Source organism: Anarhichas minor, unplaced genomic scaffold (genome assembly GCF_050575085.1).
Source record: "Anarhichas minor isolate MPS153535 unplaced genomic scaffold, ASM5057508v1 ptg000017l, whole genome shotgun sequence".
Classification (NCBI taxonomy): Eukaryota; Metazoa; Chordata; class Actinopteri; order Perciformes; family Anarhichadidae; genus Anarhichas; species Anarhichas minor.
In genome coordinates, this window is record NW_027466463.1 from 14,349,247 (window position 1) to 14,375,202 (window position 25,956).

Genomic DNA, 25,956 nt, shown 5'->3' on the forward strand with positions numbered 1-25,956 from the left:
GCTCTTGTAGTTGTGGTTGTACTTTCTGTGGCTGATTTGATACCTGTGTCTTCTCTGCTCAATGGGTTGTTTTTTATATGGTGGTGGTATTAAGGTAGAGGCCAGTCCAATGAACATTTGTAATCATTCTCAAACCCAGATGGAGAAGACTAGGACCGACCTTAATGCCTCATCATAAAGGTCCCTCAGTCCGGCAGAATTAGAGCAGTAGAGACATCTTAGACATGAGGAAAGTCTCTTCTTCTGTTCTTCTCTCTGAATGTTGCTGAATCTGTCCATGGTGCTGAAACAACACGGCCAGTGTCAAATGGGGGTGCATGTCCCAGAATGCATTGGCTGGATAGGCAGTTGACTGGGACATAATGAAATACAGATTTACTTGATTTCTTTTTTGTCATTCTCTCATTTATTGGTACTTTACACAGTTTTTTTTTGTTTCATTTAAGGAACTTTAATTATTGTGCTGTCCTGTCGGATATAAGTAAGTCTGATCTGCCATTAAGATGAATCATGGCGTACCCACAATTGAGCAAGCTCAATGCATTATATGTATATGTAAGTTCAAAGCCTGGTGTGTCCCGTACAGAGAGAACGGGTGATTTAAGGCCTTATATAAAGTACGTGCAAATAAAAAAAACTAAAGAATTGTCCATCTCAGACTTAACTTGACCATCTCTCTCCTCCAAGCCCACATCCTCCCATCCCCTCTATGTTGATTTCTTGTCCTTCGAAGCAAATCTCTCAGACCATGGCTTCCAGGTTCATGTTCAGCTTGTCTTCGACCACGTGTCTGGCATTCCTTGGATGGTGTCTTCTCTGGTGGATAGCCATCATCCATCAGTCCGTATGTCTTAACCTGTGGAGCTAAAGCTCTGACAGACACCCACCGAGACACCCTGACAGCTGAAATGAACCTGGGGCCCCTGTGTACTTTTGTCTCCGCTTACTCCCAGAAGTGCGTCGACTGACATGCATTACTCATTATTTAAGAAAGCTCTATGCATACATTTCCATTTGGCTTTACATATATGTGTTAGCTTATTCACTATCCTGCTGCTTTAAAAAGAAGAACATTTTCAAATCTTTTAAAAGTCGTGCAAGTGGAAGACAAACTATTGAATCAGTACAGCTTGAAAAGGCCTGTGGACCTTCCACAGGCTCAGCTCCATCTACTCTGCCCTGGAATTTAAAGCCAGTCAGTGCGATACTCGACAGGTAAGGTACATATACAGCAAACTACTTATCATTAGATCCCTGAAACCTGAACTCACATTCCTGTGTAGCCGTTACCATTTCGATGCCTTCTAAGCTTTCCCTTCTCTAAATTCCAGCGGCCCCCCTCGTACCCGGCAGACAGACAGACCTGCAGTGTGATGCTGTGTGTTCCCTTCAGCTGCTGTTAGGATAAAAACCTCACGTCCACAGAAGTTTTTGTAAACAGGTGAAGTTTTCTTTGATACCAGAGTCAGTTACTTTGCTAAACTCTGAAGGAACAGAGACGGTATTGTTTGTTTAATGGCTCGGCTACAGCAGGCATTGATGACAGCTGATGGGATGTTAAAGACCCAATGAAATGAAGACTTTACCTTCCTGAGCATCGGTGCATCGTTGATGCAACAAAACCACATATCAAAGAGTGACTTAACACCATGCGGTAATTGTGTCACTGTCTCCTGGTAGAAAGTTTATAACTTGTTTAACCGTAGAAGCAACTGGGAGTTGCTCATGACTCATTTAGTCATGAGCAACTCCCAGTCACAAAGTTACATCACCAAGTAACGAAAGTTATGTGTTGTGATAACGTTAATTAAAGTCATACAAACACAGGACTATCACCCAGGAATCCGCTGTTCATGCCCCGTATGAAATCAACAGTAAACACTTGTAACTTAACGTTATGTACGAAGGTCTGCTAAGGGCTGTTGTTATTTATTTACGCTGTTACACAAGTTACGTTATTATTTTAACACAGACCATGATCTTTTTTCTAACCTTAACATTAACTTTGTTTCACAACGTTAATGACTCGGCATTGTGCGTTTCTGCAAGCGTGATACGAGGCTGATATAAAACGTATCTCACGATTTACAGAAACCTACAATGACAACATTTTTTTTTTTTTCCTGGCAACTGGGTTGTGTGAACAGGAGGAGCTGGGAATGAAACCACCTACAATGCCATTCGAGGACGAGCAGCTCCATCTGCTGAGCAACAGTCACCCTTGAACCTCTGCTAGGAGGCGGGTTCGAAACAAAGAAGAAAAAAGAAAAAAGGTATAGAAGTTGTAGAAAAGATGCCGAAAAGGAACAGCAAACATCTTCGCACACTCAGTTCTACTGTCCGACTTTGCTTCGGTGATCTTGCCGTGTTCCAAGATCTCAGCAAACACTTACAGCTATTACAATGGACCAAGTAATAAACTAGTTTAAGTAAAGATACCATTTTATGGGGCCCACAAATAATCAACATTTTCCGGCTGTCTACACTGTAATACAGTTACAAATGGTTACATCTAATACAAACACAATTTCTATTAACCGTAACCTTGGTGAGATCCAAACTATCCAGGCACCACAACGATATCCGGATCCACTTTAATAACACAACCTATGTGTAAATAAAAGTAACCTTCGCGACACAACCTCAACACGGCTAAATGAGGACAGTCGGCATTGTAAGATGTTTTACTTTGTTAACCTCCGCTGACAACAAAGGGCGCTGCTTATCTGAAAGAGCGTAGAGAGAGGGGAGCGAGGATGCTACCTGACAGTAGGTCCAACATAACAAACACAATGCTGCAGACGTCCACTCTGCACCAATCGGATCCCAAGGCCACAGCACAATCGCACAGCTCTACTCGCCCCTGGAGTGCTCCAGCTACCGACCTCCCTGCATTCTTTATGGGACGGCAGGTATCCACAGTAAAAGAAACTTCTTAGTTAAACCATATTACGCTTTTCCTTAATTTGCCAGCCCATTGTCCCGTATCGCGCTCACATTAATGAGCGCTACGAGTCTCCATTGAAAGGCCCTAGATGTGTGCAAGTTAAAGATAATTCCCTGTCCTTCAACCACTGCCATCAGCTCAGCACGCATGATTACATTTGATTATAATGGGCACAAACAGCGGCTTGGACGAGCTCGTCTTATCAAACTCATGAAGAGGGTTTTTTGTCCATTGGCGTCATTTCTATGAACTGTACATTTCAAAACCACGAGAATGCTTTTGCGTTGACCAGGAGACCCCTGCCTCTATCGTGTCCTCATAGGGGGGAATACCCCTGCCCCCCCCCCCCCCTTTTGTGTTACAAGACCAACAGATAGATCCAAGGCTGAAGATATAGAAACAGCATGCAAACAATTGCTGTTATTTGTATGGGCTTGGAGATGGAAATGGAAAACAGCACATTTACTTACAGCCTAACCAAAATTACAACCGATCAACAGGCGAGAAACAACAGTCAGCGATTTAGCTTTTCCTCGGAGACAAAGTCAACAGTGTGTTTTCGTCTGCCAAAGAGGTTTTGACTTGGTTAGAGTCGCTTTTGTTCTTGCGGTGGTTCAGTCCGATTTCACAATATCATTACGCAAACAAAGGAACAAAAAGGCAAATCCTAAACACACCCATGTGGTTTCAAAGTCTGGCCAAATATTTGATCGAGCTTTCAGTCATTCTTAAAAGGCAGGTGTGACCGATAGTCATCACTCAAACTGTACAGAAACACTGTTACTTATTTAATACGAACAGCTTTTAAGAGTCGAATGTACTATTAACCTAATGTTGCTGTTATTTTTGAGGCAGGTCACCTGTCTGAACTGAATCTATTTCCTCTCACATACCTTTGACCTAATATTTCCTCACATCTATAAAAGTGAAAGATGAAAAGCAGCGATGCATTTTAGAGAATTACCACCAGTTGGAGAATGTAAATTCAAGATCTGCATCAAACACACAAAACCTTTTTACTGTTTAATGTTGCCACTGTAAACAACAGTTGGTGGTTTAACATAATGCAGTTTTGAAAACAACATCTCAGCTTTGGGCTCAGAGTCTGTATTTGCATTGCAGTCTGGGAAGGCGTAACGGAAGAAAGCTGATTGCTGTCAATCTTCTGTACCGCCAAATGGCCAGAAAAAGAGGCGGTTTGATCAGTTTAGCTGTGTTTATCTGGCACTACCACACTAGGCTTGATTGGGAGGTAGTCTGCTCTCTCTCTCCTACAGAGACGAGGAAGTGTTCACATTCTACCTTTATCTCTATAAAGACACCCAACTATGGTTTGAGGAAGATAAATGCTCATTAACATTCGTTTGAGCTACAGTGACCGAGACTTCCCTGCTTTGCTGCTGTTTTTACTCAGACACGACAGAACGAAGGGGATTGCATTATTTGGTTGCCAAAGACAAAGTCCTGAGAACCACGGGTGGTGTGCAGAATCTGCCTGCCGAAGGTATCTGGACATTTCTCTCTCTCGCTCTCTCTCTCTCTCTCTCTCTCTCTCTGGAGGGGGACTGTGTGAATTCAGCATTTTGATCGCAGAGTGTAATCGAGCGTCTCCTTGTCTGGAGAACCGCTGAGGGATTGAAGCGCGATCAATCACCCCTCTCTCTGGACTGTCCGGCCGTTTTACATGTGGCTGAGTCCAGCCTGCTCGCTTGGTGGGAACGATGAAGAGAGAAGGCGTGAAAAGTTTTCAGGACACTCGTGACATGTTTGTGTACGGAGCCAAGTTGATGGTTTTCTGATCACATCAATGTAGCATGACGTTGACTTTCACCTAGAGGAATATTCTAAGTGTGTACCTTCAATAGAAGTCTTGTGTTTTAGGAGCTGGTTGTGTAGTTTATGCAATAAATATTTGTTCTTTGCTCTTTGGGAAAAATACATACAGCTGGATAATCTGAAGCAGTGTTGTCCCATGCATGGTCCTCAGTTGGGTCAACCTTTGTGGTTCACTTTAACAAGCCAACAGAATAATTAATATGTTTTGACCCCCCCTCCTACGTCGGTCAAAGAACGGCCTATAGGCCAAAAGTGTTGTTGGCCCGTTTAGCATAAAATAATAATACCTCGAGACTCAATTATTTTGCAAATAGTTTGGTCGGCCCTACAGGTTACCAGAAACCGACGACTTTGAAGACCTCTAGCTAGAGACAATGCTGGCGTTGCACTAATTATAGACAGTAAGACATGGATTACTGTACTTCTTTCAAAACATCATTGTGATATAAAACACACAATTATAATTCATGTTGTATGCCAGTTTATGAATCATGTTTTGTGTGTCTGTATACTCTCAATATTATCAATCAAAATGAAGAAATTCAAGCCTATGAGTTGTCACTGGATTGTGTGTCGTATTGACCTGATTTAATTCACATTTTTAAGTAAAAGTAAAATTACAGTCATGACACAAAACCTTGCATCCTACCTCATGGTTCAGCGCTATGATTGCTACGGGTTGGGTTCAATCCCACCTCTATGTCAGCTCCTCACTCTTGGCCGGTAGATCCAGACGATTCTCTTTACCCACAATCCTCCTGCTGACTCCTTCCCCTTTCTCTCACCTGATTAGAATTTCTGCCGTGGCCTTTGGGATTGGACGATTTCAACATATTTTATTTAACTGCTTTTGTAAGCCCTAATATTCAGCAGCTGTGATCTATGGCTGAATTACAATTTTCAGGGTCAAGGAGGGACTTGGCTGTGGAAACGGGGTGGATACAACTGCTGTGCTGGTGGGGGAGTGTGTGTGTGTGTGTGTATATGTGTGTGTGTCTGTTGGGGGGGGGGGGGGGGGGATGGAAAAAGGAAAAACAGAGAGAAAAGGGGAAGGAAGAATCTCACGAGTTGTCTTTAAAAATGAATGAGAAAATGGGTAATCCCAGAGTCACAGCATGAAAAGAGAGAAAATCAATATGGCCTCTCAGTTCACTGGGGCCCTCACAAGTCCTTGAGATGAAGAAAAGTTGTGCATTTTGTTGCCATATCCATACGTCTCAATAGAGAGGTGTGTGTGTGTGTGTGTGTGTGTGTGTGTGTGTGTACAGTAAGCCTGTCTGTGGAGATGTGGCATAGTGTGTGTGCAAGGCTGTATGTGTGGTGAAGAAGCTGCGTGGAAGGTATTTCAGGGAAAGTTTGGCTCATAATTTGGGGCTTGGGGGAATATTGTGAGTCGACGGGACTCGTGTGAACTGTGCCGAGATTGGTCCAACTTCTCAGCTGGTCCACAGAGTCTGAGAAAATGCCCACTTTTTAATGAGTAAAAGATAAGGACAAACCAGGATTCTTTCATGCGCTGCGTGCGACACGAGTGCGTCACTATTTTCAGAGAGGCGGAGGGATACGTGAGGACATCCTACTGCTTTAACCTTAAGACTCCCGATTCAATTGACCCCACGCACCAGCCTGAAACAGGCCCCCTCATAAGAATCCAATCCCACTTCCTGGCCTACGCGGAGAAAACTGGCCGGCGAGCTCTGGGATTGGATGCCCTCTCATGAATAATTAATTGCCACCAACCATCTGAGGCGGAGGTTTCATAGAGGGGGGGTGTAGGTAACAGGCTGCTGGGGGTATTGGAGGCGGTGCTCTTTTATTTTTCCAGACAATGCAAACACGCATTCCTGTCTCCCTCTCATCCAGCCACCCTTCCATCCACCTGCATGTCTGGCAGTGAACACCTTCTCCATCCATCCATCCATCCATCCCCCACTCCACCACCCTTCTCTCCTCGGTGCTGTCATGCTAAGCGATGCCCCCACCTTCCTCCCCTCCCCAGTTGATTAGCGAGCTCTTCAGTAGCCTGTCATGGCGGATGTGCTCCATCAAAGCTGATCGACTCCCCGTTTTCCAGAAAGATGTCGCGGGTTATCAGCGCACGCTCAGATCTCCGGCTACGGGAGGAGCGTGACTGGCAGGCCGTCTTTTGAAGACAGCGATTCCTCCACTGATGCCTCCCAGTTGGAAATTTAGAATCGTGTCTGCTAAGACACCATATGCAAAGTAAATTACTGTACAAGGGCGAACCCGACTAAACCCTCCTCTCTCTCTCTCTGAACGTCCAGGCCACTGAGTGCCTCCCAGGCAAACTCACCTCCTTTGCGCTCACCCCCACTTGTCTTCTCATTTGTCTCTCACCATCATTCGTCCACTTTTAAAATGGACATCAACAGAAGCTGAGCATAACCAGTTATGAATTTGCTGGCTACTTTTGCTTTACTATAGCGAGAAATCTACTCAACAAATGTGGCTATCGTTGCCATTTACTTAGGCACACTGTACTCATTTACATACAGGAAGAATGTAATTGAAAGGGCAAATGGCAGAAAAACACTTGCAAATAAATAAATGTAAGCAAAAGCTTCTGCCGCTATAAAACCGCTCCGTTTTCTCCCAACTTCCCATTGCCATGCAAATGACATTGCTGGTTACAACTGTATGTCTTTGTAGTGGTAAAGTGTTAATTTCAGTTCAAAGGCTGAGGCAGTATTCTACAGGGAGAGATGGGATGAAGATGGAGGGGAGGCGGGGAGGAGGAGGGGGGGTTGCCGAGTGGTTTAGCCTGGCTCAGTCTAGCTCTGACCCGGCTCTTTGTGTTTCTATTGTCTCCATGGCAAAACAGAATTAGAGAGTCTTCTGTACAAGGCTAGGTGTGCCCTTAAAATCAAAAAGAAGGCACACAGCGCTGCTATAGGTTTGACAATGTCAGTTCCTGGCTTTACCTCCTCACTTGTTTTTTTTTTTTTGCCTGTTCAACGACAGCACTCGGCGGCGAGAGGAGGGAAATGCAACTCATGACACGGCGTCTTGGTTACTGAGATTCAGAACTGCTTTAATGACAGATGTTAAACAACACACACACACACACACACACTGACAAGACATCACAAAATCCATCTTTATAGTTTTACGAGCAGCTCAGAGTCATGGAGGAAACGAGACGAACTCGCGATCCTGGTCCACAGGAAAAATGAGTCACACGCGCCCTTACGGATGGACACAAACAGATACGGTGCATACAGACTGTCCAACATAGCCTTTTCACACCGAGTCCTCCGGGCTCCATCTGAACCACGGGGGGGGGGGGGGGGACACATCCTGCACGCACATGCACACACCCATCCATGTATGTATGGCTGCTCAAATAATGGGGGGCATTGTCATTTCTTTGCGAGCACAAACACCATTAAAAATGGTCGACAGCGCTGATGGGGGCGAAAGAAAAGACAGATAAAGGGCCGAGGAGAGAAAGAAAGCCATTCTGCTAGGACTGGTGCCGTGTACAAACGGAGAACATGGCTCCTCTTCTAACAGCCGCATACTAGAGCGTGTGTGTGTCTTTTTATCGGGGTGTGGGGGGCGTCCACCATACGTGCAGCAGAGCATGTGTGCTTTTCTGTGTGTGCTGAATCAAACAGTGGAAGATTCATTGTAGTTCTCAAACAGTGCCATTGTGGGGCTTTCTTGGGTAGCTGTCGTTGCAGGGCCTCCTTTAATGCATGTGTTTGTGAGTTGTGGGGGGGGGGGGGGGGGGGGGGCAGCATCATGGACACTCCTGGAGACGAAGAGCCCACCCTCCCGTCGTGATCCCACCACTGGAGCTGTTTATCCCGTTTAAGGCCCGCCCTTCGCCGGGGGACAGCCCGCTCAAACGACGCTTGTCACAATCCCTTGTCGTCTTAAATGGCTGACAAACATCAGGCTCTGTGTAATGGTGGCGCGTCACAGAGGTTCCTCGTTGAGGAATCTTCATTTAAAAAAAATAATAAATAAAAATAACTTTGTTTACCTTCTAGAAAAAGGACCAGAGAGAATGGGAATGACTGAGCTGGGCACCAGTGATGTTACCGAGACAGACTGACGCAAGATGGAGTAGTAACAGATAACCATTTCCGCTGATGAAATAAGAGACCATTGCTAGATGATCACTCGTGTTATCGTTGCCGTATTAAGTGAGGCACAGCGGAGCGAGGATCTGAATGTGATTCGAGTGGAAATGTTCCAGCTCTCGCAGGACAGCCCTGCTGGGGACGTGGTTGGTGTAGAAAATGAACGGGGACACCCAACAACTCGCACCTCTCTCTGGCAAACAGGAGAGCTTCAAAATCACTTTTCAGACATCAAATAATTAATTGCTCGCCCCCCCCGTCCTCGTCTCTCTCCTGGTGTCTGTATGGAAGACACAGCTCCAGTCACTTAAGGAGGGTTAACACCCGTCTAAATTAAATATTAAAAGGTGTCTGTACCTGCTGCTATTGTTGCCCCTTGGAATAAGATATAACCTATTTTTGACAAGTTTTCATCGTCAGTTCTCTGCGGTGAGACGCTTGTCGAAAGCCAAATCAGCGAATGGGGGGAGTGGCAGTGGGGCGTTGGGGGGGGGGGGCATTGATGAATAATCTAGTTCATATTCCAACGACACTTGCCGCTCAGAGGGAGAGAAAGAAAGGGATGAAGAGTGGGAGAGAGATGTGCAGGTGGAGAAAGAGAGAGATGGACGGAGGAGGGGGGGGGGAGATGAAAGCTGGGGGGGAAAGCGAGGGATGAGTGAAGAGGAAAAAAAGGAGGAAAAGAGGAGAAAAAAGGGAGGAGTGGCAGATGATCGCCAACGTCTGCCAAGGTATCACATGACAGTGCTCCTGTTTAAATAATAAAACAGGACGGGGGCTCTAAACAAATCGTTATCTTCCCACCTCCATTGCATCCTGCCTTCCCTCTACCCCTCCCTCCACTTCCCCGCTTTTAAAAACTTGTTTTAATGCCATTTCTTAATGAACATAATAGCTCGGCGCTAATAATGAAAAGAAAATAAAAACATCTAAAAACGCGGAGGGGCCCCCGAGTTGTCGCAGGCGCTCAATTATTTCCTTGTCAAGTGGGTCTGTTTTTAATGAGGCCCTGTGGGACTGACGTCTGTCAGTCAGCCCTGACTTTTTGACACCATTACAACTTCAAATAGAAGCCGCCGCCACGCTGCCTTCCACCGCTCACTCGCTAGCTACTGCTCCGCTCATCTGACAGGCTGGGAGGGAGGGAGGGAGGGAGGGGAGGACAGGGAGGAGGAGAAAAGGTGGCAGGAGAGGTAGAGAGAAGGGGGGGAGCAGGAGGGCTGTGGAGCGAGAGAAAGAGAGAGGAGGAGAAGAGAGCACGTCGGCTCGTAGGTAGGATGCACGTGCAGAGAGACACACACACACACACACACACACACACACAGTGTGCACTGGGTGAAAAAACAATCACTGAGGGTCATTACCAGATGAGGTTTGTCAAACTGCCAGGGATTTCACCCCCCCCATCCTCTCCCAACCCGCCTCGCCCCCTACCTCCATGCTTCCTCGTACACTTCCTTCCTTCTCCCTCCTCTTAGCTTCCTTCCTTTTTTCATAAGTCCTCCACTTTAATGATAAGTCTTGGTGGGTCGGACCCGCATGGGACGGTCAGAGGCACACTATTTTGTTGGCCATTAATTTGAGGCTTTGAAGCAGACGCGCACGCTGCGGCTAGTGAGGGCCTGTGATATGGTGGTTTGGGGGGGGGGGGGGGGGGGGGGGGGGGGGGCATGGGCTCACCACCCTGACACCCCCGCATCTTCGAAAATGAAGACCGTGGCGCTGAAACAGAATAGCAAATGTCCTCGCTGGGACCCACCACAACGACCACAGGAGACACATGCACACTCCAGTTCTTCACTCCTCTGTGTGTGTGTGTGTGTGTGCGCGCGGCGTGCACAGCGTTGCCTTCATGTATCTCAACTTCTGAAAATTCTCCAACTATGCTCTTAAATTTAGATTTGCCGAGACCCCCTGAAGAATGGCTTTCCCCTGAAGAATTAAACAGCAGTAAACTCACGCACACGTTCATTGTTTTTTTTCAAACACCTGCAAATGTATCACATCATCAGTCAGCGTACAGGTAAACACAGAAACAAGGACCGCATCACAATCTTGACAAGAAATATATAGAACAAAAAAGTGCCAGTTCTAAAACAGGTTAGATCCATTTATAAGAACAGAAGAAGAAGAAGAAAAGAAAGAAATCTTTAAAACACAAAACATTCCTGTTGGTCCTGGTTGTGTGCAGTTTGCATTTCATAGTCTAATCACTGAACACCCAAAAATCAAGAAAAAAAAACAACCACTTGGTTAATGTAAATTCTGAATAGCTTTTAACTTTATAAAATATACAGTTCTAACACGGAAACGTTAATTGCATTTATAAATAAATGAGCAAAACACTATTCATGATGTAGATGTAAAGGTTAGTACATACAGTATGATGCCTATAGTTTTCCACATTGATAGATACATTAAAAGTCTGCGGGAATGAGTTGTGAATGTCCGTGTTTGAGTGGTGCGGGGGGGGGGGGGGGATTGTACCGAAAGCGGATATAAAGATAGTTATAATGCGTGAAGGAAGCTTTCTCTGCGTTGTATTTATGTATTGTATGTGTCACGGTTGGGGTCACTTCCCTTTTGTAATAAAAACATATGACAAGAGATTTTATGTCATTTTCTCAATCTCAAAACCTTCTTGACATGTTCATATATCCTTTCTTAAACGCGGTAATTGCTAAAGAAGCGACCCTTTCACCCTTAATTGACTGAACTGAAGTTGAACGGACCTCAACCTTGTTTCATGTGCATCCTCTCTTTTCAAGGCTGCGCCACTCGTCTATTTTGGGCTCGGCTGAGCTTTTTAAAGAAGCGGTGTGAACAGCATATCTTATCTGAAGGCACTCACCTCTGTGCTTTGTAAGCAGCTACGTGAAGAAGAGCTGAATCATTTAGTTACAGAAGCTCATACATACTACGGCATGTTGGTGTTAATAACAAACACGGTGTGGGGGGGCCCCCCCCGATCCATGACTGTCAGTCATGCACATGCGAACATACATAAGTGTGCACTGTCTTTCTCTTCCGTCTCATGCAAGCACACATTAGGAATAACATTTGACCCGCCTCCATCACAAGAAAAAAAATCTACATATCTGAATCTGCTTTGAGTTACTAAAAAAAAAAAAAAAACCCCCAAGGCCTTGTTCACCTGGGGACAGGAGGGGCTGCAGAAGCACGCAGAAGACGACACCATGAAACATATGAACTATCATGAAAACATCTCTCCCTATTCTTGTCCCTGGAGATGCATGAGAGAGCCTGACAGAGAGAGAACAACACTGAGGAGAAAAGAAAGAAGAAGAAGAAGAAGAAAGAAGAAAGAGTGGAAAGTGAAGGTAGAGAGGGACCGAAAGAGAGAAAGAAAGAGCAAACAGGAAAGGAGAAAGAGATGGAGGAAATAAAGCTCCCTGTCAGACGTTGGAAACAGTGATTCATGGGGACCATTTGTCCTAATTACTGCAGAACAACGCTTTTGTCGCTATTAATCACGCATGTGTGTGTTTGTATTTGTGTCAGGGGAGGAGCGTGTGTGTGTGTGTGTGCGAGTATGTGTGTGTAGAGGGGAGATCAGTGGCCCCGCAGATTGAAATAGGTGGCCAGGATGATGGTGAGAAGGATGATGGCCCCGAGGATGAAGACCAGGACCCGATTCTGGATGATCCTGCAGAGAGAGAGAGAGAGAGAGAGAGAGAGAGAGAGAGAGAGAGAGAGAGAGAGAGAGAGAGAGAGGGCGAGAGAGATCAGGCAGGGTTCACAGAAGTCATAGTGTCTCTACAGAGAACACGTAAAACAGTCACATCTTTATGTGCAAACTAAATGACCAGCCGTCAGCTGGAGGCTTATCGTGCTTAATAGCTACCATGAGGTCTGCGTACATGCTATTTACTGGTACACAATCACTGGCATTTCCAAAACTCCAGCGCTTTGCAAACGCGCTCGTAGCCTCAGAAAATACGTCATACTGATGTGTGCACACACACATATGAACATACAAAACACTTATAAACAAGCATGACACACAAACACACGCACAGGCATTAAAACTTTATTTGCCCAATAAAGTGGAGAAAGAAAGTGGCTCGGGAGTCTCCTGGAGGTAATAAAATCACTGAATTACTGATGGAATTTGCCATAAAACGACCCACTCTTTCGCACATTTAATTTTCCCAGTGTGACCTAAGTAAACTTGACAAGGTGGGGGTTTTGAACCAAAAACACCCAAAGCTGGGAAAGGAGAGCTGGAGAGAGAGGGAGTGGGTGCTGGTGTGCAGAGGAGTTACAGGCCTCTCAACTCAGCTCACGTGCGTGCTCCCAAAAATTCTCCAGAGTTTGCATCGCCGCACATGCACGGGGACAAACGCGCGCACACACACACACACACACACACACACACACACACACACACACACACACACACACACACACACACACACACACACACACACACACACACACACACACACACACACACACACACACACACACACACACACACACACACACACACACACACACACACACACACAGAACCCTCCGCTGCTCCTGACAAATGAGAGAATTATCACATTTGCTGACATGTGGAGGCGAGGCCGAGGAGGGGGGCACTGTCCACTTCTCTAAGCAGGAGATGAATAGCCCATGCTGTGGCCATTTATCACTGGGGAGGGGGGGCTGGCTGGTTGCTCAGTCACCCTGCTACCCTCTAAAGCCAAGTCTGAGCTCACAGCCTCCTCCAGCCGAGCTCGCAGCCCGCTCTCCAGTCCACCAGCTCGGACCTGCAGTAGCCTCGACACTTAGTTTAAAATCCACGGCCACGGACGAAAGCGTGACAAAGATGTATCGCAGTAGTGCTTTTATGTGTACGTCGTTGCATTTCCTTTGTGTGTGTGTGTGTGTGTGTGCTTTTTGGCAGAGAAGTGTCTACTTTGCACAAAGGACTCTCCAGCCACATACAAAAAAAATATCTTAAAACTATAACCAATCACTTGTAACACACCATTAGCATCTTTTCACTGGATAACACCACAGACTGTAGATAAGAAATGGATGTAGTTACCGCGATGACACCTATTGGTTTGTTGACTGCCGTTTTGAAGCCTCGAGTTTGTCATTTTGACCGTCGCCATTTTGTTTTTTTGCAACCAAGAAGCTAAGTACAACCAAACGCTGTATAAGACATTTTTAGGCGACCAAAATTGTTACAATTAACTTCGATTAACTAAAAACAGTGTGAAGGGGTTAAAGTTGTAAGACGAAAACACGGACATCTCTCAGATGGGACAACGCTCTGTTACTGACCTGTCAATCACAAGGTAGCCACGCCCAAAAGCATACTCTGCTTTATCGTCTATTTTACTATAAATGGGACCATAACTTGCTAAATGAACATCGTACTGTATTTAAGGATATTTGAACTCATGTTTAAAGTTATAAATCAAGTCTCAGACATCTATAACATATGTTTTGCAACCAGAGGAGTCGCCCCCTACTGGCCATTTGAAAGAATACAAGTGTAAGGCACTTCTGCATTGGCTTCCCTTTTCAGACCCGGAGGTTGCCGCCTGGACAACATCAGAGAGCTCATTACAACTACTGTTTGTAAGAAGCTCTGCTTTATAGGTAGAGAGTTTATCCTTGAATAACTGCATACATTATCATGAAAGTGTCAGGCGGTATACAGTGATGAACCATGTTCTGTGCAACACAAATAACAGTTAAGGTATATTTTTCCATCCTGCTCCTGTCGTAAACCATGCTGTGTAACCATACGCCTCCCCCCAACCCGAAAGCAGCAAATCCCAGCAACATGCCTATGTTGTGGAGCGAGCTGAAGCAGTATGAGTGATGCAATGATGAGGCGGAGATGATTGGCTGAAGCCAGCTGGGGAGATCCCACTGAAACACTAATCAGAGCATGCTTAGCAAGGCCACGTCTCCTCCGATTAATTGACATTCATTATTTACAATGATTATTTATCCAAGCCAAATACCCAGAGGAGGTGCTTGTGTGTGTGTGTGTGTGTGTGTGTGTGTGTAGGGAGAATCCAGATCGCTTTGTGTTGTTTGTTACTCTTTCAGCTGGGGAAAAGAGGGTAGCATGACGCGAGGCCTCAGGGTGGAAAAATGCACAGGAAGTTAGTTTTAGCCTCATGGATGAGGAGCCCGGGTGCTTAGAGAAAGGGAGAGAGAGAGGGATGGGGGGGAGGGGGGGGGGCAGTTCTGTAAAAAATTGCATTCATTAAAAGGAGTCTGATTTGGTGGCAGACAACGCTGAATAACTTCAAACACTGAAATGTTCAAAGCAGTAAGGAATATGACAGTACTGCGATTCAAGAACTTTTTCTCAGGGGACAGATATTCTAAAAAATACTTACTTTGACCTAAACCGAGTCTCTGTACACCAATCTAACAAAACACGTCTTGAAGTCTAATGTAAAGCAGCTGATCTTATTTGCCGCGGCTCAAACCCTTAAACAGAAGCTTGATGCAAATGTAGCACTGCCCAATCAAAACCTTCTGAGGTTAAACTCAAGCCTGCCACAACTCAAGTTCTAAGTATGCCTTTCACTTCTCGAGTGTTTTAATCCACGGTGAGCAACAAACCAGTAATCATATCCTCGCACTTCTCCGATGCTCAATAATTCAAGTGAAACTGCAAGATTTTGGGAAGGCTATGAACCACGGGTCACCTATAACCTATTACACAAAAGCATCTAGCCAGACAGACTGGGAGGAGTTACATGCAGCAGAGGGAGGGGGGGGGGGGGGTTCAGTCATAATTCACTTGCAATGATAAAACTAAGAAATAGTGTCTGTGACACTGTGAGGAGCCGCAGCGTTTCCCTCTGACAGCTTGAGGAGCGAGGGTATTGATGTCATCACTTTCCTTTAATCACCCCACAGATGATACCTGGGAAAATTATCTTTTTTTAATTTCTTCAATCTCACGAAGTGATATGAATCAACACTTCAAAAGACAAAACAATAAAGTTTATTTTTTTCCCCTCATCGTGCATTTGATCCGTTTCCGATTGGTCACGAATAACAAGTTGTGTCTATAAAAAGAAAAAAAGGAAATCCCAGGGGACAGACCGCTCTCATAATCCTCTGGACAACATATCTGCATGCTGTCACTTGTAGATTTATATTACAGATTTATATTCCGTATCCAGCAAAGCACTTTACGATGAGCTCACAAGTCAAATGAGCTGCTGCGGTAATAGTCACTTCAGGTTTTCCGTTTGAATTCTTCCGGCAACAGAAGCAGCTAGAATAAAACTTACCCCACAAACACCTGCCCCCTCTGGTAAGCCCCCCAGAAAAGGAAATATATTTTTAAAAAATCCCAAAAAATTGGGAGGTAGGAGAGTGAAGAACATGGTTTTCCTCTGCTGTATGGTTGATCCCACCCTGACACGTGGCCAGACAGAACAGAACTTATCAAACCGGATCCATCCTCCAGCTTTGACACTTGACATAGAGGTGGGGGGTGGGGTGGGGTGAGGTGAGGTGTGTGTGTGTGTGTGTGTGTGTGTGGAGGGGAAGGTTTGGGGGATGTGTGAGTAATGCACACAGCGCACGTACAAGGGTGCAGATGTACATGCTGACACACATATACACACACTCCTGCACACCAAGTTTGAGAAGGATTACCTTTATCCCGCTCACTACTATGATACTATGATCCCAAAGTATTTTCTCTGTCTCTAGCCCCCCCCCCCCCCCCGACCCACCCACCCCACATCCGGAAAAAAAACAACCACTCGTATCTAGACAAACCAAAAGTAACTGTTAGCAAGACGCCAGCCAATAACAGCGCATGGTACTGGTCGTTCTATTGGCTCCTGGTGTTCCTTCGTCGCAGGCAGCCAGTCAGCTGACACCTTACTAGAAGGACACGCTCAGATATACAGCACTAATGTTAGAGAGAGAGTCCAGATGATGGATGTAAAGGAGAGCAAAAAATAAAGCAAGCAGGAAGGACGGAAATGGACAATAAAGCTGCTGAGAGAGAAAAACAAGAGAGAAAAAGAGAGAAATAGGGAGGTGGAGTGAGGAAAGAAAGACAGAGAGAGACAGAGAGACAGAGAGAGAGGGAGGGAGAGAGTCCGTTTACCCGGGGAGGCAGAGCTGGAGGAGAGGCTCCTCGGAGACAGATGAAAATAATGAGGACTTTTCTGTCAGGAAAGATTTACAAAATCGTACCAGTGTTATTAAAATTTAAAATCTACCGTTTTTTTTCTTTTTCTCCCTTCCCTCCCTCCCTCTCTTCCTCACCCTGTTTTTTTCCCTCCTCTTCCAGCAGCACAGCCTTATTACCAGCTCTAATGAGCACCGGGATACACCTCAGCTGTGTGTGTGTGGGGGGGGAACGGGGGTATGTGTGTGGTGGGGTCCAGGTCCCTAGCGCCAGCTCCATCAGCGCCCCAGATTCCCCAGTCCCTTCAACCACGCACGCACGCACGCACACGCACACACACACACACACACCTCTCAAGAAGTGGCTGGACATGCACACACATATACACACACCTCTCAGACAGACAGATAACCCCCCCCCCCCCATAAACAAAAACAGTCTCAGTCAGACAGACAGAAGCAGGTAGGCCCAACCCACCTCAAAACACACACACACGTATGGACACACACTGTCTCCACAAAGAGGAAACTTAGCTGCAGAGTTGCATCTCTCTGGCCCTCCCCTATCCCTCCTCTTTCCACTAGTAGACCAATAAAATAAAAATCAATGGCTGTCTGAGCCATTCTGGCTCTCCTCCCTCCAAACCCTGGGAATATACAGCATGGGAAAGGAGAGGGGGAGGAGGGAGGGAAGGATCAATGTGTTCACAAATGGTTTGAGTGATGGACATGGAGGTGGAACGCTGGTGGGGGTAAGTCCTAACTAATGCATCGACTTGTTATAACAAACTAATACAGATAAATGTTTCATCGCAGAAGCGTGTGCGTACACACACACACACACACACACACACACACACACACACACACACACACACACACACACACACACACACACACACACACACACACACACACACACACACACACACACACACACACACACACACACACACACACACACACACACACACACACACTTTCAATCCAGCTTGAGTGAAGAAAGGTGAGAAACGTGCGACCCTTCAATCAAGTGAATGAGACGAGGAAGAACAATCCACAACAATCAGATCGGGTTCATGTTGCTCTGCACAGATAATGACTTGACCCGTTTGTTGGAGAGATCTGATCCCGCCACGCATGTTTTGCCTATTGTCCCCAAGGGGGTGTTCAAGATAAATGATGAACACACACACACACACACACAACTGGAGTAGGTCTTTAATTAAAGCTGTTTAGTGTAATTATTTAGAGCCTCCAACATCATGTAATTCCCTAAAGACAAACAATATTTAAGAACTTGGCCACACCTCAACACTCACACGCTACGATAGTCTGTTAGTAGCCATGCACCCTGATGTAATGCTGTATAGATAAATGGCTACGAACAGAAATCACACACTTCATGTTTCCCTTCATGTTTTCTATGTTATACAAAGATACAGTCTGTGATCTAAATGTCAGATAAACCCACTGTAATACTGAGGTTATTGAGATCATTTGTTCACGACAGCAATGTTTCTAACATTGGAGTAAAATAGGCTTATATTTGATTGATAAATATGCTGATGAATCGTTTGGTCTACAGATTATCAAAAAAATGCCACAAGTTACTACAACTGCAGGTTGTCAAATGTCTTACTTCATCTGAACAACCATCAAAACCCAAATATATTCAGTTTAAATGAAATTTAAAAAAACAGAGAAATGTGGCAAATTCTCACTTTTGAAAACTTGAAACAGTCAAATGTTTCGCATTTCTTGCTGGAAAATGGTCGGCTCGACTGATCATTGCAGCTCTATAGTGCAGACAATACATTTTTATTAAAACCAAGTATTTATGTAAATAGACCTCAAATCTATTTGGTGATTGTGGCTTTAAATCTGTTATTTTACTTTCAAATACTATGTAGTGAGACCCACATGTGGGTTCTAATCACACTCATTGGGAATGACTGTTCTAACAATATTGGACATTGTTCTCACATTTGTTTTTAACAAAATATAAAACTGAATTCCAAATTGAAAGTTGTTTTTTTCTCAATATCAATATTTTCTGTTGAGGTTATTGATCCCTAAAAAAGACACCAACCTCTTCATGACCTGTATTGACAAAAAAGAAAACCGACATAAAACATGGACAGGTTTTTATGTGGAGGACGTGGTCTGAGCAAGGTATTTCAGGTCAGCCTGATTCTCTCTCTCTCTCTCTCTCTCTCCCTCTCTCTCTCCCCCTCTCCCCTAAACTCAATGCAGGAGAGCAGCACCGGGGCTCGACAAGTTCATCCATTTGTTTATTTGGCGGCTAACAACCCCGGCTAGCAGCAGCCCGAGACTGGGAACCCGTTTCTCTCCCAGAAAAGTGTTGCGAGGAGGAGGAGAGTGAGTATAGAAGAAGTCTAAAAGGAGAGGAGGGATGGAGAGAGGGAGGTGAAAAAGAAGGACATTCAGCGTGGGAGGAGAGCGTGTATATGCAAGAGTATGCGAGACATGAAAAAAAATGGAGAGAGAGAAAAGGAGATGGAGAGGGAAGTGGAAAAGAGACAGAGTAGGTGAAGGAGAAAGAGAGAATACATTTCAACTGTGTCTGGAATTTTTAAGAACTTTTTTTTGCCGGCAGCAATTTTGTGTTGCTGCTGCAGCTTCTCCTCATCCCGGTGTGATGTACAGGTGGCTTTCTGTGCTCGATGCATACACAGATCATTCCCCCGCCTGGTATGAACCCTCGCCCTCCTCCGTCTTCCCCATCTACCGGATCTCTATCCTCATCCATGTCCTCTTCCCGTCCCCTCTCTTGGACATTCATTCAGGAGATAGAATTGCTTATTTTTCCTCTCGCCTTTTCTCAACTCCTGTTTCTACTTCCCCTCATTCTTGCTAGAGGGGTGTGCTGATAAGAAGTACTTTTTTTTAAATCATATTTACCCTATGTGCTTGTCAAAAAAAAACAGTTAAAGGAATTAGATTACTTTAATATTTGACACAAAAGGAATAATAGCCCTTATTTCACGGCAGTATGGTAGCAAACTTGGTAACTACTGTAAGAAAATAATTTTATCCGATATTTAAAAATACTATAAAAATATTGTAGTTGTGAAATAGTAGAGATATTAGGGTAAATATTTAACTCATCAAGGAGGGAAAGGTTTTTGTTATGTGAGCAAACTAAAGTGAGATGAAGTTCCCGTTGCAGCTCTGTCATAGTCATTATCACATGTTCCTGGGATGGAAAGGAAATCCAGATCCACAACTTGTGCTCAGTGTTTGCTCACAGTATGTCTGGATTCTAATTATGAAGAAACAAACATATACAACTGACGCCTTCTTTATTACACTACAACTTGGGGGATTATAGAATACGTAGATTCCACATTCCTACGTGATAACACGGCTTTCCTCACATTTTCTCCTTTCTGCTAAGAATTCCCAAAACACAAAATCCCCCTTGTACACACTGTGCGAGGGCCGAGGGCCAGCTGCAGATCCGATTACTGGCCATGGTAAAAAAAAAAAAAAAAAAAAAAAAAAAAGGGTCGTAACATTAGCCATTAGAGCTCTAGGCATCCAGAGCTATGATGTCCATACATTTGTATTGTTTGTTCAGTCCTGAAATCTCATTAAAGCACATAAATCATCTGTGCACACTACTGCTCCATTGCAGAAAAAGGGGGGGAAAAAGGAAATGAGACAGGAGAAGTAGAGCCGGGGCGCTTCGGGAGCGGAGGACACCTGAGGCAGCGGTTAATGGCATCTGCATGCCGTGTTACCGGTACAACATAGTGACACAGATTTGGGGGGGAAGAGACTGCTTATGCATCACAGTGTTTCTTTATCTAATTACTGCACAGCTTTTTTCTTGACACAACTTTTCAAAGTGGGTGTTTTTGTTGTTGTTACTTTTACAGGAAAGATACAAAGATTGTTTTTTTGTTTTTTTTACTGTTAGCGTGTCGTGTCGGGGAAGCAAGGAGTAACACATCCACAGTCTGACACCTTACACCAACTCTATTGTTGTGAAATTTGACCCGACTTCTTCGAGCTTACTAGTGAAATGTTTGGACTCGCAATGTGAAAATTGTCACGACGCAAAAGACTTCCATTTGTATTTTTGAGTGTAGAGAACATAATTTAAAGTTTGTTAATTAGGAAAAGCCTCAACAACTATTTCCTTATCCTGCCTTGTCCCCCATAGTTATTTTTAACCTGTTTTATACAAGTTGGAATCAAAACGCTGATCTTCACACGGACTTGTCACGACAGTTTCCTTTCGTGAGGTGCCTAAAACTGGTTTCTGCTCAAAACAAAACCATTCATTAGATGAATGCTTTAAACTCTTTGGGCCTGAAGAGACGTATGTTTAGGATTCCACGACAAAGCAGCGCTGAGGATATTAGTGTTTATGTCTGAGTCTTTTTATTAGCTGGTAAGGAAGCTCATCCGCGTGCTGTTTGTTTGCCGTTTTAAAGCAACTCTCCAAATATTTGCTTCAAGTCCTGTGTGGTTTTAGTTCTGCATCCTGTGCGTCTCCAGATACAGATGATGTTGCAATATTGCCCACCAGCATGCACAAACACATCTACACACACAGAACATAGAAGTACACACACACACACACACACACACCCACACAAGCTGACCCTCTTCTTATACAAATGTACAAAGAGTTTGCACTGGCCAAGTAAAAAAAAAACATGTTTTGCCTGCAAACATCCCCTCACATGCCAGTTAAAGAAACAAAAAAAAAAAAAGCATTGTCTATGACAAAGTTTGTTCACATCACAAGTCTTCCTATGTGCATCTCTGCCTGCATCAATGTATGATGCTTAAAAGAAAGACTGGTTTACGGTTCAGTTACATAAAAGTCTGCAACCTATAATCAAAGTGACTTTAAAAGACTGTAGCGCACGTCAAACCCTTCCACGAAGAAGAAACCCAATGTCTCCCTTTCTATTTTTAATAATGCTGATGCATATGGCAAATGTATGAGGAATCTAGAGAGCTGAATATTGTGTTTGGTCAATATAAGGTCACTTAAAACACATCTGAAAACACATAAACACATATATTTTCTTTCAGAGAATAATGAAGGGACTAGAGTCATTTATTGGTTAGGTAATGCCATCAGGGGTATGACAGCAACGGACTTTCAAAACTAGTGAAATAGGGAATAAAGTGGAAGGCGGACCTCTCTTCATCTGGAGTTGTTGTTTCAATCTGCCACGGATCAGACAGCAGGAAGTCTGCCAGTAAAAAAAGCAACTAAAGCTATAGTTTCCTCTGTTGGTCTCCAGAGGTTAGAGCTCACATTTGCATGGCGGTTGTGGACAGAATGCAAACTAACCAAGCAAAGAGTTCACATCAGGGCCAAGGGTGAGCAAGAGAAGGAGCCACTTCTTGAACTTGACCTCGTGACCGTCGAGCCACTCTTGCCCCTTGCTCTGTCCTGCAGGTATAAAAGGACTAAGCCAGCCAAAGGTCACAGTGTCGGTGCAATGTGTACGAGGGCCATTCTGCATGCGTGTCTGTCCGCATCAACAGGGTGTTGAGTAATATGTGTGAAAGCCTGCAGGAGCACATCTGTCAATCTGGTGTGAAGTAACACTGTACAATTAAGGATTATGTGAACCTTCAGGTCCACCTTGTTTGGACATGCAGGTACAGATCGGATTATCGGAGCAGGTAAGCAGAGCAGAGAGAGAGAGACAGAGAGAGAGGAGAAGAGACTGGGAGAGAGAATGTAGGGGTATAATGTCATCCCACAACCCCCCATTTGACACTACAAGGGAGGCTTTAGTCAGTCTAAATAATCCATGCTGTTCCATTAAATTTGCAGACTAGCTTCCCCAGTCCCTGTGTCTAAACTGAGAGAGGGGAGAGAGGGGAGAGATCGAGCTGGGAGAGATGAGAAAGTTAGAGAATGGTTGATAATGGTAAAAAAAAAACTCAAGCAACAGTTTTTTTACGTGGAGAAAAATCACCGTTTAACCGGTGTTCAAGTCAGAATTAGCTGTCCAGAATGGAGAAAAAGGGGTTTATAAAGAGAAAAAGAGCAAGTGTGCACACCAGGCTCTTTGAGTTACACCCATGATTGCCTGCCTCACTGCCAAATCTCTCCTCCAACCCATGAAAAATACGCACTTGGGAGTGTGTGTGGGGGGGGAAAGCCACCAGTGTGACGGGGATTGTTGCGGTAACAGCATTATTGACTTGTTGCTGCTCCAGATTTGCTTGGTGCTCTGGAGGCCCGATCAATAGACTGTGGGCTCTGAAGCCCTGCTAATCAGGGCCTGCAGCCATGCGGGGTGAGCCTTTTGCAAAAAAAAAAAAAAAAAAAAAAAAAAAAAAAAAAAGCGGAGGGGAAGAAAAGGAAGAATAATCAAGAAATGGGAAGAAAAGATACGGGGCAAACGGAAGATGAACTTTGAGGGCCGGCGATGATCTCTCTCTCTCTCTCTCTCTCTCTCTCTCTCTCTCTCTCTCTCTCTCTCTCTCTCTCTCTCTCTCTCTCTCTCTCTCTCTCTCTCTCTCTCTCTCTCTCTCTCTCTCTCTCTCTCTCTCTCTCTCTCTCTCTCTCTCTCTCTCTCTCTCTCTCTCTCTAGCAGCGTGGGCGTGAGGCACCATGAGAGATGCAGATTGCGGCTTCACCTCTGCTTTCCTGTGAACCGTAGTTCAAAAGTCAAGGGGCAGTTGGGCTGCTTTGGGACTTTTGGAAATGCAAGAGCCAATCCATATTTGCAGAATCGAGTTGTGAGATCTCAAGAGGACTCCGCGGTGCTTAATGTAGATATAGAAGGAGAGAGTTCACCTAAAGAGTGTTAACATGATTATTCAGGAGGGAATCTGAAGGAAACGGTGTGAAATCTTTACCTTAATAATGACAAAGTGGCATGATATTCCTTCTGACTTTGTGTGACATTTGCGAGGCTGACAAACACACAAACATGGCACATGTGGACACACATCATCTCCGTCTGTAGCCTTATGTCCAGCACATCACAAGCCCACTATGAAATGCTATGGCAAATTCATGGGGGAACTGTCCGTTAAATATTAATGATCGAGTCGAGCGAAGTGGGTTTTCTTACTTGGGTCCCCCCCCCCTGGTATCTATGGTCACTGCCGCTGAGAGACTTCCCACATGAAACGGACAAAGAGAAAAGGAGAGGATAGACAGAGAAAAAAGGGCAAAGAAGGGTAAGGGAAAAGGCTAGAAGGGTGTATGGGTGTTCAATATTTTCTTTTGAGGGGCCAGAGCCTGGTTAGCTTCAGTGCAAGCAGGGTCTTGATACACAGGTCCCAAGGTGTAAACACAAACTTGTACACAGCTTATGTCATTGTTTTTGCTTTTTCTCAACACTTCTTTCAGTTGTGTTGTCGGGCCGGCGAAGTGGGATCCTTGTGCCCAGTGACACAGACGTGACGGCAAGGTGGTTTTCACAGACACTGGGGCTTCGTTTGGTTTTTGTGACCTTCCTCCAGTCTTTTGTGACAAACTCAGGCCAATAACTGAACTGTAGCATCGATTTGACGGCTGGATGTAAAAGGCAGCAGGTACATTTCCGAGCAAAAATATTAACTTTGTGAAAAGAAATTGTGCAAATCTTTTTCCTTGGGAATGAAAAGAAATCTCTTGTGGTTATTGGCTGCGGTGAGACGTCCATTTCAGAGGATGCAAAACAGACAGCAGGACGACAAACAAGAACTGAAACAAACTTTCATATTCAAACATTTCTACAAAAAAACAATGTGATGGAAAATATCGAAACTGCTCATCAATGGAGCCCTGTTCTCGGTCTTTGACACAACCCTCGCAACACCCCCCAGGAATACCAACACCCACCATCACAGCAACATTGGAAGTGCAGGGTCAGCAGCATCCCCTCTGGCCTTGCTGACCAACAGATATTCTAATAATCACCTTCCTTCTGTACTGTCAGGCCTGCAACCAATGGATCCCTCGTCCTGCCTTCGTCCTCCATCTTCCACTTATACCAGGGGCTTTACGGAGCGGCGCCTGCTTCGATACATTAAAACTGCTGCCCCATGATCAAACGAGCAAATACCTCCCGGGTCAGCAAAGGGCTACCCCACGTCAGTTAACAATGCAGCATTTAAACATCAGTCGTATGCAAAGCGGCTGGTACACAGGGGAGGAGATGGGCGGCAGGAGAAAGCAGAGAAGCAAGGCCTGGACCGGGGAGATAATGAGCGCAGGAGCACACGGGAGAACATCAGCAGCTATTTAGCGCTATCGTGTCAGCTCCTACACAGCTTTATGATATAAGATGCGAGGCTCCATCAGCATCATAACGAGGATGAGCTCATGATTGAGCGCATTTTTTTATTTTTTTATTATCTTGGTCAAAATGCAGACTCAACATTAACGTATTAGATGGCAAGTTACATCCAGACATTTCCGTTTGCTCTGTACATTTAGAACTTTCACTTACTTCAGAAGATTTCTCCCAAGTTTGTAATAAATACCGACTCAGAACCGTTGTCACCGGGGCTGTTTTGATAAACTAACTTCTATAATCTAATTATTTCAGACAAGAAGAATTGACATTGTAAATGCATATGTCCCAGAAGATGCAGGCTAACACAAAAAAACGTACATACAAGCGTAGGTCATGTTTACCCATGAATTGTATACAGGCAGCATCAATGAGAGCTGAATGTCTACAGAGCCTCTAATGCAAAAAAAACAACTCACTGAAACTGTGTTGTTTTTTTTAAATAATCTTTGACAAATAGGAGGATGCATCTTTTTTTAGTGTGAATAACCCTTCAATGAAGCTTACGGGTGAAGAGGTGAAGAAGAGTTGTTGTTTTTTCTGGCTTATCCCTCTCTCCCTCTGCCTACTGCTCGGTTAACCAACTGACCCGCTTGTCAAAGGAGCCTTTGTGAGTACGCTTTGG

At 44.8% G+C, this 25,956-nt stretch overlaps 1 protein-coding gene and 1 long non-coding RNA gene across 5 annotated transcripts in view; one reads left to right on the forward strand and one right to left on the reverse strand.

Annotated features, from left to right (window-relative positions):
* Positions 1-4,237: 4,237 nt before the first annotated feature.
* LOC142951924 (uncharacterized) lies at positions 4,238-25,563 on the forward strand. Of its 2 annotated transcripts, none has more exons than XR_012954621.1 (3): positions 4,238-4,451; positions 19,294-19,419; positions 23,637-25,563. It is a non-coding gene; the product is annotated as an uncharacterized LOC142951924 (long non-coding RNA). The 2 variants fall into 2 exon arrangements; XR_012954620.1 differs by having other exon boundaries at positions 23,640-25,563.
* The window catches only part of vti1a (vesicle transport through interaction with t-SNAREs 1A), a 105,243-nt gene continuing 90,130 nt past the window's right edge, over positions 10,844-25,956 (reverse strand). For 2 of the 3 annotated variants that reach the window (XM_076093840.1, XM_076093842.1), the window contains exon 8: positions 10,844-12,559. In XM_076093840.1, coding sequence (XP_075949955.1) covers positions 12,466-12,559 — 94 coding nt within the window. In that variant the 3' untranslated portion in view covers positions 10,844-12,465. The remainder of the gene's footprint in view (positions 12,560-25,956) is intronic. The other variant, XM_076093843.1, reaches the window with a different exon arrangement.